Source organism: Argopecten irradians, chromosome 1 (genome assembly GCF_041381155.1).
Source record: "Argopecten irradians isolate NY chromosome 1, Ai_NY, whole genome shotgun sequence".
Lineage (NCBI taxonomy): Eukaryota > Metazoa > Mollusca > Bivalvia > Pectinida > Pectinidae > Argopecten > Argopecten irradians.
In genome coordinates, this window is record NC_091134.1 from 21,403,024 (window position 1) to 21,416,285 (window position 13,262).

The 13,262-nt window shown below is 34.6% G+C and overlaps 1 protein-coding gene across 2 annotated transcripts in view; it reads right to left on the bottom strand.

Moving 5' to 3' along the window:
* Window positions 1–800: 800 nt before the first annotated feature.
* The window catches only part of LOC138320646 (phosphatidylinositol 4,5-bisphosphate 3-kinase catalytic subunit beta isoform-like), a 102,369-nt gene continuing 89,907 nt past the window's right edge, over window positions 801–13,262 (bottom strand). For both annotated transcript variants that reach the window (XM_069263778.1, XM_069263787.1), the window contains exons 12-24: window positions 13,004–13,101; window positions 12,349–12,402; window positions 11,788–11,985; window positions 10,864–10,988; window positions 10,393–10,536; window positions 9,836–9,989; window positions 8,959–9,077; window positions 6,792–6,901; window positions 6,332–6,410; window positions 5,738–5,902; window positions 5,261–5,378; window positions 4,727–4,869; window positions 801–4,409 (exon numbers count right to left, since the gene is read on the bottom strand). In XM_069263778.1, coding sequence (XP_069119879.1) covers window positions 4,151–4,409; window positions 4,727–4,869; window positions 5,261–5,378; window positions 5,738–5,902; window positions 6,332–6,410; window positions 6,792–6,901; window positions 8,959–9,077; window positions 9,836–9,989; window positions 10,393–10,536; window positions 10,864–10,988; window positions 11,788–11,985; window positions 12,349–12,402; window positions 13,004–13,101 — 1,766 coding nt within the window. In that variant the 3' untranslated portion in view covers window positions 801–4,150. The remainder of the gene's footprint in view (window positions 4,410–4,726; window positions 4,870–5,260; window positions 5,379–5,737; window positions 5,903–6,331; window positions 6,411–6,791; window positions 6,902–8,958; window positions 9,078–9,835; window positions 9,990–10,392; window positions 10,537–10,863; window positions 10,989–11,787; window positions 11,986–12,348; window positions 12,403–13,003; window positions 13,102–13,262) is intronic.

Here is a 13,262-nt window from a genome sequence, read left to right on the forward strand (position 1 = left end):
TTGGGTATACCAAAAACGCGGATATTTTATGTTGATTTGATTATCAAAGGACTTATTGGTAGAGTTTGGCGGCATAGCTTACCGTAAACAGTCCCATATAATTATGTTTTATAAGAAAATATTCAGTCCCAAATTATTGGGAAAAATAATCGGAAATATAACTAACACATACAGTCAATAAAAACATAAATACAATTTAGTTTTTAATATACAATGTAAATAGATGTCAATCTCTTTTTTATAAGAATCGTTCATACTTTATATTTTATAGTTTTATATACAAAACATAACCACAAAGCATATTTAGCACTTCAAAATTATTCAAAAAATAACTTTTATATATATAGCTATTCTAGACCAGCCACTAGTACTAGAATATTAACATCATCAATAACAAAGAATGTATCATTCCAGTTCACATTTATGGCTAATTTAAGGGTAGATACCCAAGTAGTTTGAAAAATTGTTCAAGAAATTCTCCAACAAAAACACCCGAAGAACAGTCCTGACCTCGACATTCAATCTATAGACAACAAAACTAGATAAGGCTGGTCATGATGTATTGTTTGCATTGGCACTGCGTTAAGATATAGCAACATCTAGTGTAGAAGGAATGTAAGAATTGACACAATAAAGAAATAAAATACAGAAACAAAACACAGGAAAAGGAAAGAACAACAGGTTATTCTTGTCAAAGATCCACTTCATAGATACCGATGAAGTAAGTTATTAATAATACATTTTATCCGTGGAACATGAATTTATGTACATTCATAGCATTTTTGTTAGTAATAAATGTGCGTGTATTTTATGGAAAATTATTTGGAAACATTAATCATTAACATCGTTGTAAAAAGTCTGCATCAGTTAATACAATTATCTTACTACTTATTGTTGAGAGTTGTATATTTGTATAACGATCCAAATGGACAGAAGTTCTCCTGGAATCTTCAAAGAGTTTTGTATTTTTTTTTTCTTAAACACAGCAAGCGTAAAGATATGTAATGATTATACCACCGGGACAAGTCAGGTTAGGTGTTTATGACAATACTGGAATGATACACTTGGAAAACTACCCAAATAACACATATACACTTTTCTTAACTACTGTCGCCCAAACATCACCCATACATTTTATTACTCAGAAAATGATTATCCTAATTTTATTGGAAACTACATTATATCAAACTAAAATATTGGTTTTAGTTATTTGTGATTTCAGAGACTAAAACTCATGATGTGATGTGTTTTTTCCGCGTGAGTAACGAGCAAAGTAATTGATATGGAATTAGTAATCAAACCAATGTGTTGAGCTTATTAGAAGAACTATGAAGATATGTTTATCTATATCGTGACACAATGAAGAACTACAAATAGTTTTGCTCGAGCATCATTAAGAGCATTTACAAAAACCTCCTTAACTCGAACATAGGGGGTTTGAGAAAATTCTATAAAAGATGGACCATAATTTATTGGTACAATGACATTTTCCATTATCGTTTGTTTCCATCTAAGAAACCACCAAACATTCGCCAATATGCTACTAAAATATCCCCATTTACGATTCACATCCAGTGTGTTATATCTGACCACGGGTAATCATTTTTAAAACTTAACATGTATTATAATTATAAACGTGGTTATTCAAATGTTAGGAGTTATTCAAATATTAGATATAAACCTTGTACTTTAATCAGAAGTTACTGAAAATAAACTCTGTTAAATAAATGTAAACACACATTAAACATTAACACATTTAAAGGCATACAATGTACAATCAACAGTTGTTTTTACACGATGTCATGTTTCGAAGAAGTGTTACATTGTATATTACCGACCACTGCTCTGTACTACAAAATTTCATGAGTATTTGTGGAGAGTAGATGTTTGTAAGGAATCTACAGAGGGAGCTATAAACATTGCTAGAGTATCTTAATTTATAGGATATTGTAATTATTTCAAAATAAAAAAAATATCTGTATGGAATGGTATTAAAGTAAGTATATAAACAAGGTTACTACAGGAGGTCAGCTTACGTAGTTACTACAGGAGGTCAGCTTACGTATCTCCAGTTAATTTTCAAGTTTCCCTCACTCCAAATAAATACAGTAATTCACATTTACAAGTAAACTACCAGTGAATGGAAAAGAAAATTGCATACAAAATATCTCTATAGTAATCCATTAAATCTTATACACATTCAACATATTTTCTGATTTATTTGCAATATCATTTAAGATGATCAGCTCAATAAATAAGTAATGAAAAAGAATATGACAGTAAACAATGCATATCTTGTACGTCTTGTTACAATACGATTTCACCAACAAGTAAACATATGGTATCATAATATAATATGATAAAGATATGAAATTACATCAAAAATAAAATGTTTAATTAAAGAAAAAAATAGATTTCAATATCAATATACTTTCTGACTTCTCCCACATGTCATAACTCTGCACCAAGTGTTCTAGCAATTTTACATACTAATGATGACCGAGAGACCGACGAATGTCCCTGTCTTGCTTTATAGACCCGACATTTGTATAATGGAGAGCAAAACTCTAGATCTACCACTTGACTTGAGATCTATGGAACAGACCAATATATAAGAATTATTTTATCCTTTCTAAGAAGGAATCATCAAACCTTAGTCTAAAAAATAAGAAATGTAAACCCTTCCGTTTACTTACACGATAGATCAACATATAACAATACAAAATATATTAGATAACAGTATAAAGTTTGTCATTATAGCAAATAATACATGATATTTGTATTTGTATGGAAATAACAAACTGAAATAACAAATATAATCCATCTGATAATCAGATTTAAAGTGCAGTTTCCGCAAGAGCAGATTGGAATGATAATAATATATATCATTTTAAAATATGATATTATAGATTTAATACGTCAATTTCCAGATACCAAAGCGATGTGGGTGGAGAAGGATTTACTGTCCATTAGTCTCTCGTTCCGGTGATATTTGAAACTTTAATAAACCTTTACCCACATCGTTTGAGTATCTAGAAAGCCCCCGTATTGATGGCACGTCATTAAGGAGAATGTTTTATATATATACATGTATATATATTAAATAGAATACATAATATTTTGAAAAAAAGTATCACACTTGATGGCACATTTAATGCAAAATGAGAAAATATAATTATATAAACTTAGTACATTTTTGTTTTTATAAATGTCATATGTAACAATTGTATGGGAATGAATCATATGAACGATACAAAGGGGTTAGTCTGATGGCACTATCAAAATCAATACAATATTTTATATTGGAATGGCAGATATTAGTCACAGATGGATAGAGGCCATTTCTGACATAAGAGTTTAAAATTAGAACTATATATTGTGTATTTTGCAGGGATTTATAGTACTTTAGAAGTGAAATCATTCACGGCATGGCAATTTTCACTTATTTCGATTTCTTTTAAATCTCTACAGATGCATTAATGCGTGAACATATTTACAAGTGCAAATGCCATATATAAATACTTTCATTGGATGCTCACCGTGACAATTGGCACAACATGAACAGTTTAAAAGCTGACTTAAACACGTAAAAATATCTAAGTTTACAAATAGCACATTCAAATCACTGTGGTAATTACTATATTTACCAGCATGAGGTATATAAGCTTAGTGTCTACTCTCAAAATAAAACTTTACAGTGCTCTAGACTTTTGCCAACTATCTGCATACTAGAATGTCTACTTCAGAATATATCTTAATAGGTCTTTTCACCACCAGTCTATATCATCTCTTGTCCTAATAAAAAAAAAAAAAAATGTACACTATTTTCTGGGTGAGCCTTTGGATGTAACCACCGGTTTCACCGGTTTCATTTAAGTTGTCAAGCTCACCCTAGTGAGCCCTTATATGTATTCACCAGTTCACTTTAGTTGTTCAGCTCACTCTAGTGGGCTTTTAGATGTATCCATCAATTCACTTAGTTGTCCAGTGCAACCTAATGAGTCTTTAGATGTATCCACCAGTTCACTCTAGTTGTCCAGCTCACCCTAATGAGTCTTTAGATGTATCCACAAGTTCACTTTAGTTGTCCAGCTCACCCTAGTGGGCCTTTAGATGTATCCACAAGTTCACTTTAGTTGTCTAGCTCACCCTAGTGGGCCTTTAGATGTATCCACCAGTTCACTTTAGTAGTCCAGCTACTATTTATGGCTTCCTGGAACTTCTGAAGGAATCGCTCCTTGGCCTCATCCTCGGATAGGTGGAGGGCCAAAGTCTCCTTCAGATATTCTACATCGTTAATACTGGTAAGCTGTGGAATTCCGGCCATCATCATCATCATAAAAAGTCGGATAAGAAGTGGGCCCTTCCGACGGATTATAAGATAGGCATCTACACAGACTTGCTGAAACCTATTATAATATAAGCAATTACAAATCTAACTCTCTTTTCTCTTATGAACAAAACATATTTGTCTCATTTAGCAGTTTCAAAATGCAAGTAATTTTATCATCTTTGTGTAAAAAATAAAATACCTGGAAGTTAAGAAAAACAGACCTTGTTGATCTTTGACTTTGGGGTCAAGGTTATAATAACCTTATTAAGCTACATAGTGCATTGTCAATATCTAATTAAGTTACTCAACGATATAAAAAACAAAATGAAGTATTCAAATCTCTCACAAACATTTGATTTTACAAGAGATCACCTGTCCTCAATTAAAACTTACTTGGTGAAGTCTTCCATTACTGTTCCTCCTTTGGAGATGACATAGGCAAAGTGTTCTGTTAGGATGAAGGGCACCCTCTCTCTCTTCACACCAAATTTACTTTTGAAGTTTCCAAGGAAATGTCCAAAATCAATATGGAATAGCTACAAATATCAATCAAATAATAATGTATTTTTTTATTGCACGGTAAAAAGTAGATCAGTATGACCTAGTTTTAGTACATGATACAATATTAATGTCTAATTCAGGTGAACCCATGATACATGTATGAAGCTTCATCTACTATTCATGTCAAATATTCCAAACTTGATCCTCGTAACATAATAACCAGTGATTTATTATCAGAACTACGGTATTACAATACTCTTACTTCCTAATCGTTGACAAACACTGGCCATAATACTTGTTTACACACAAAAATATGTCTAGAATAACTGTCACCAACAAGATATGAATCAAAAGTTAGCAATGACTTGGACAACATGTGGTTAATACTGGTAAATAAGTTTCCAAGGTATCATCTCCAATAGTTACCTGGCCCGACTCCTTTAACATGATGTTATCGTTGTGTCTGTCACCGATACCGAGAATGTAGGTGGCGACACTGTAGCCAGCACATGACAGGGTGAATTCATTCACTGCTTTCAGTAAACTGAATAAAATAATAAAATAACTTGTCTCAGGTCAGGGTGAATGTTTGTGACAAAAAAAAAATCCCTATTCATATTGTTTTTATACCTTATAACTGAGATCAATAGAATATTCAAATGTTTCAAATAGATGACATGCATGACAGAATATACAGTAAATTATCAGATGTGCTAACTTTTGAAATATAAAAACTCTGAAATCATATCAGGAATACAATACAAAGAAAAGCATTGATTGACAGCATTGTTTGACAGTAGATTGTATTGTGTTAATATACATAATTCTAATTTGCATGGCTTTAATTGCATGCTTTTAGGCTTCCAAACCTTTGAACCTAGATTTTTCACGGACCCTACTCACTTTTCCTCAAGTGGGTTTTTCTGTTTTAACCATTCAAAAAGGGCTGTCTTGTTGAAGGCCGACGACTGCCCCTTACATTGTATCTTTGCAATGGTAGCAGAGTTCTGTACCACCTCGATCATCCCTTCTTTTAAACCTGTTGCCACACATTGGTATGGGTTCATTCTGAGGGTACACAGAAATCAATTATTATATTAATTCTATAACAAGTCAGACAGCTGATTCTGTACCACAAGATCTACAAGACTGTGAGGTTATAACGCCACCAAAATCTTACGTCACACTTAATTAATATTATTACATATTTTATCTTAGCCGCTTACAGTATAACATCATAAAAGGTTGTGTCATTATAACCCACTCAACGTCTATGTCTGTCTGTCTCTCTGTAGACACAATGATCGACCAACTATTCATCCTAATCTACTGGAGGTAATAAACTATACATACTATACATAAAAGTGTTTCATTCTGCTGTTCCTGTTTTGTGGCAGGAAAGAAATCTGAATGAGTGTACCAATAATTCCTCCATTTTGCATTATTTTCTAAATATCCTAGGTATTAATTTGATCTAGTAGAAATATGTATAGTTACCTGAGATCAAGATCCTCCGCTCTCCATATATTATCCATGATGGTGAACATTTGTAAGGTCAACATATCCTGACGCAGATCTGAAACATGAAAAGACATCTTTATCTTCATTTATGTGTGTTCAATAGTCGCTAAAGTCACTGAAACAGCCATCAATATACCAGCTGTCTTATTTCATATTCCTTGAATATAGCACCAATGAAATTAACCGCTATAATTTTCTATAGGAGCATTCTGTGTACTGCAATCAATGATTACAATTCTAATGATTGGTAAAATATTTACAACTGGGAAGTCAATGGTACCACTCAAATTGTTAATGAAAGATTTGAGTGGCACCATTGTGCAGAAAGATTTGAGTGGCACCATTGTGCATAAGCAATGGTATTTTTTTTATCAAAACATATATATATTTTTTTAAATTTAGAGTAGATGTGATAAGATCTTTCCTGTAGACTTACCGTCCCCATTCTTGTACATAATTAGGATATCTTGACCTCTCTCATCAGCATTTGTCCAGTGTAACCAGAGGGGTTTCTTCTTAGAATCCATCACATTACATTTCTCATGTCTGAAGATACACAGGTGTTACATTATCATTATAATGTCTCATCCTTATCCCTTTGTCAGGGACATTAAAACACATTCTAAATATATATTACACAATGACAATAAAAGTAGATTCAATATTGAAATCATACATGTACATATGAATTATATGACTTATAAAAACTCATTCTCCCACAATTGCTATGAACAAATTAAACTTCTCTGCATAATGTTGTTTTATAGGTGTCATAAAATTACCCTACCCTTAATAATTTCAAAAGTGGTTTAAACTACCACAGGCTAAAATACTGTGCAAGTTGTATCCTTTGAAATTATCCCAAAATGACTCAAAATGATATACAGATTTGTAGACTTACCTGAGATATCCAACCTTGAAGAGCTTCGTCAGTGGAGTATACAGATCTGTACTTACCTGAGATATCTGACCTTGAAGAGCGGCGTAAGTGGAGTATAAAGATCTTTACTTACCTGAAATATCTGACCTTGAATGGCGGCGTCAGTGAGTATACAGATCTGTACTTACCTGATATATCCAACCTTGAAGAGCTGCGTCAGTGAGTATACAGATTTGTACTTACCTGATATATCTGAACCTTGAAGAGTGGCGTCAGTGGAGTATACAGATCTGTACTTACCTGAGATATCCAACCTTGAAGAGTGGCGTCAGTGGAGTATACAGATCTGTACTTACCTGAGATATCTGACCTTGAAGAGCTGCGTCAGTGGAGTATACAGATCTGTACTTACCTGAGATATCCAACCTTGAAGAGCTTCGTTAGTGGAGTATACAGATCTGTACTTACCTGAGATATCTGACCTTGAAGAGCGGCGTCATTGGAGTACACAGATCTGTACTTACCTGAGATATCTGACCTTGAAGAGCTACGTCAGTGGAGTATAAAGATCTTTACTTACCTGAGATATCTGACCTTGTAGAGCGGCATCAGTGGAGTATACAGATCTGTACTTACCTGAGATATCCAACCTTGAAGAGTGGTATCAGTGGAGTATAAAGATCTTTACTTACCTGAGATATCTGAACTTGAAGAGCGGCGTCAGTGGAGTATAAAGATCTTTACTTACCTGAGATATCTGACCTTGAAGAGCGGTGTCAGTGGAGTTTACAAATTTGTAAACTTACCTGAGATATCCGACCTTGAAGAGCTGCGTCAGTGGAGTATACAGATCTGTACTTACCTGAGATATCTGACCTTGAAGAGCGGCGTAAGTGGAGTATAAAGATCTTTACTTACCTGAAATATCTGACCTTGAATGGCGGCGTCAGTAGAGTACACAGATCTGTACTTACCTGAGATATCTGACCTTGAAGAGCGGCGTCAGTGGTGTATACAGATCTGTACTTACCTGAGATATCCAACTTTGAAGAGTGGCGTCAGTGAGTATACAGATTTGTACTTACCTGAGATATCCAACCTTGAAGAGCTTCGTCAGTGGAGTATACAGATCTGTACTTACCTGAGATATCCAACCTTGAAGAGTGGTGTCAGTGGAGTGTACAGATTTGTACTTACCTGAGATATCTGACCTTGAAGAGCGGCGTCATTGGAGTATACAGATCTGTACTTACCTGAGATATCTGACCTTGAAGAGTGGCGTCAGTGGAGTATAAAGATCTTTACTTACCTGAGATATCCAACCTTGAAGAGTGGTGTCAGTGGAGTATACAGATCTGTACTTACCTGAGATATCCAACCTTGAAGAGTGGTGTCAGTGGAGTATACAGATCTGTACTTACCTGAGAACTTAAGAGCGTCTGAGTATACAGATATACCAACCTTGAAGAGCGGCGTCAGTGAGTATACAAATCTGTACTTACCTGAGATATCCAACCTTGAAGAGTGGTGTCAGTGGTGTATACAGATCTGTACTTACCTGAGATATCCAACCTTGAAGAGTGGCGTCAGTGAGTATACAGATTTGTACTTACCTGAGATATCTGACCTTGAAGAGCTGCGTCAGTGAGTATACAGATTTGTACTTACCTGAGATATCCAACCTTGAAGAGCGGCGTCAGTGAGTATACAGATTTGTACTTACCTGAGATATCCAACCTTGAAGAGTGGTGTCAGTGGAGTGTACATATCCGTTAGGTGTTCGCTGTATGTTTTGTGCATCAGTAGAGGTCTTATTCTATCTGCTGCTTTCACATTGTTTTTCTACAATATAAAGTATGACAAAATGGTTGCAATGGTCTATGATAAGGAATGTTGTAATGGTTGTAAATTCTGTTTTATATGGACGGTTACTTTCACAGGTCAACATGAATTGTCGATCTATTCATCCAATAAGTTTGAGTAGGCTTATATGTGATAAAGCTAAAAAAAATCCTAATTCATGTAGTTTGGAATAGCCCTGTGATAGAAACCCAGCATTTTTATTGAGAGATCAACCATTGACTGCATCTGTCCATTTTGGTGTTTTGAAGTAATTGCTTCAGTGATTATTTGTAATTTTGCACTCATCCTCTATACTCCAGGGGTTACTTTCACTGTTGTTAAATTCACTCCTGAACTATCCCATAGTAAAACTGAAGGCAGTTCAGGAAGATAAAAAACTGATTAATATCATGCCTGCAGAAATGTACATCAAAAGATTTGAAAAACAGTGCATTATGGTTGACTGAGGTGTTTTGAGATGGGCATCACTCTCCCTACGATCTTCAAAGGAAATCTCTGTAGGACTGTGATATTTTAGTCAGTCTTTTCCTCCTGAACTGCCTACAGTTATACGAGATATTCCAGGGGTAAATATATTGACAGTAAAAGTAACCCCTGACATATCAAGGATGTTTTGGAGCCAGACCTATATTTATGAGTTTGATCACTTTTTTGTTTGCAGCTTAATATAAAACTTTTTTATTCATTAAACTTGTCAATGAAAACGATTCAAAGCAGTTTAATAGACCTTCACTTACGGTTTTCTGCTTGGCTATTGCATTGAGACCACACAGCTTAGATAGTGATTCCTGTTGTTTACAGATGTTTGGGATGTGATCCCGACTAAACTTGAGGTACATCTCCAGAATCAGACCAAATTGAACTGTGACTTTAGGGTCATGAAGTTCTGACCTGTAGAAAAAGAACACACAAGTGTTGGTCAAGTTTTATTCTAACTTCTGTCCTGTTACATGAGAATAACCAGGGTCATTTGAGGTCATGCCAGGCTCAGGAGGAGGAAGAATAGCTAGAGTGCCTAAAGCAAAATCATCAACCTACATTTGGTACCAAGGAACTGCCTTACATGGAAATCATATACCAGAGATTGAAGGCAAGTGATTATGTGACAGAACTTCTAACCACTTTGCCACAGCCAAGTGTCGGTCAAGGCAAGCAAAATCATAAAATTCCAACAATCCACTTTAAGGAGGTGAAGTCTATTATTTATCCATACTATTGTACTTAAAAAAATCTTTTCATACCTTGGTAATTATTGCTGGAAGGAAATAATGTGAGTAGCAAGCACAAGACTTACTTTAGAAGCCAATATAATTGGTGACCCATGTGTTGGTTACGTAGACATCTGTCCAACAGAAATTTGGCCAGTTCTGAGTACAGGTAAGACTCAAACTTGAGAGATTGGACCAGCTGTAGCATATACTGGGACAACTCCTCATCCCTGTATCAACACCAGCACAATGTGATTATTGTACAACTTCACATTAACTAGTCAGAAAAATTCATCATTACGGAACAAAACGAAAGAATAAAATGAGAAGATTATTGACATTTTGCACCATTCTTAATAATTACTCATCACTGTTACAACAAACAAAATGTTAACAAATCTAAATGGCTTTCTTCTGAATGGTTATTTGTTTTAAAGAACAGAGAGTCTTGTCCAGATATTCTTTGGCTTTTTTATCAATGAATAGCTATTTAACTGGTACATAAAAGGGAGCAGTATCCAACGATCCAATACAACAGACATCAAACTGGTACATACGAGAGAGTCTCATCCAGCCATTCTATGGCTTTTTTGCGGACATTTTTGTCAGGGAAGTTGTAATCCAGAAGAGATAGGACACAGTCGAGTGGGATCGGCCTCCAAGTCTGCAGCAGGGCCTGCATCTATACAAACAAACAAACATTAGCAATAGACCAAGCCACACATACATCAAGAGATACATCGTGAATAAATTCCTTTATCTATTTAAGTCTATGCTTTACAACTACATAAATCACAGTCACAATCATAAAACACTGTCAAGCTGCTTATTTTCGCAAACCAAAATTTTTGCAATTTGATCTAAAAACGAGAAAATCATGTGTTAGCGATATTAGATTTTCGTGATATAGATTTTAAAGATAGATACCATTCAACTATTTCTCATTACTTCGCTGTTCAAATTTTCGTGGTAACAGCAATGTGCCATAAAATTGTGAAAATATCATTCCTGTGACACATTATTTCTCAATACTGAAGCATTAAAAGTTCTCAAAAGTCTATGTAGATATTGAAAATCAGACACATATCTATAAGCCTATAATATTGACACATTTTGGCTTGAACAGAGCAATCATCAAAACTATAAATCATATAAGAATTTCTAATGACAGCATTTCACAAGCTGAAGTATCCAGGTATGTCCAAATGTATCTGAATTTCAACCCAAACATTTCATACCCTCTTTTACATAAATGTATGATTATTGCTTCAATCACCTACATAAGTAGTGAAAATGGGATTGAAGTTTATAATAAATACCATTTGTGGCACCTAAGCTGAAAATCATTTTTGAGACATTTAAACTATTGAGGATACATTTCTTGAAGCAATTTATATGAACTAATTGATAGTTACATTACTTGTTTATCTTTTAAACCAAATTGAATGTTCAATTTTCTGTTTGAGAACTTCTTTAGTTACCTTGGCAACATCCTTGTAGTTGTACCATTTGACTGAGGAGAGGAGTTGAGGAAGGGCGTGAGGGTAGTTGTCACGGCATTCATACCGTAATAACCACATCAACTCCTTTTCCTGCTCGGCCAACTGACATGTATTTGTAGAGTCCGTAGCCAAGATCTGTTGTAGTTGTATAAGGTGGGAGTTACTGGGGTGCCACGTCTGAAAGTTGAACAGGAAAAGAAAGATTGATATTACAATGTGTATACAACAAGAGGCCAATGGATCTGAATCTTTAAACTCATTCTTCCATTTCTAATAGATATTGAGAATTTTTTTTAAGAATTTGACATTTATAACATACTGCATTGATTTATAGAACTCCCTGAGATAAGTCCTGGACTTGCAATTTTCTTTTGGGACTCAAAACTTTGAGAACTCTCTACATTTCTTTGAAATGGATTTAATCAAAACTAGTTTCCAAGATAAGCTGATTGCAAAGAAAACTTAATACATGTGCTTTTCTATATCATGTACACCCCCATCTACCAGTAAAGCAGGGGCATAAAATGAATTCCAACTTACAGGAGACCCAAGGCTATCGGGATCCTCCATATTATCGCTGGCACACTGTAGCACCTTGAAAGTAAATGAATCTCCATATCATAATCAAAAACATAAAATGCATTTTTCATGTAATGATATTTGTTACACAACCAATGAGTAGATTATTTAATGAGTGACTTTTCAATGGCTAGTATGATGTGTACCTTGTTCATTAAACAAATGACAAAGCAACATAGGTGTAAAAGTGTACAAGTTGTCCTGCAAATGAAAATCAAAGATTGATAAAGATTGATGCTCATATAACAAAATTCCCACTAAACAAATGACAAAGCAACATAGGTGTAAAAGTGTACAAGTTGTCATGCAAATGAAAATCAAAGATTGATAAAGATTGATGCTCATATAACAAAATTCCCACTAATCTGGGTACTCAGCCCTCTCAGACCCTATAAAACCCACAAAACATCGTCGTTCCATGCTTTTTTGCCAGTCAGATGTGTGACAGAGCATGCGAGCTGGTACTGCCCGCCTCTATTTAGAACGATTACATGATGGCGATACTCAGATTCAACCTGATAAGCCGGTGTGGCTTGAATGAAAGAGAATCTGTATTACATTATATACTGTACAGTATTAGAAATCTTGATGGTTTACAATCCTGATTACACCATACCTCTTTGTCTGAAGGGAAGACGATCGGAACTGCTCTGTTGAAGTTAGGCACTGTGATAGCAATTACTGTAGCATCCTCTGGGTTCTGGGAGACAGTACCTGGAATAAGAATTAAGAAATCATGAGTTTCAATGTTAAAGATACCTTTGTGCTGAGTCTCGTGACAAGTCAGATTAACGGTCAGATATATGTATATATATATGATAAATTTAAAGAAAAATCCTTACGGACGAAATCTATAAGAAATAAAAACAATAACG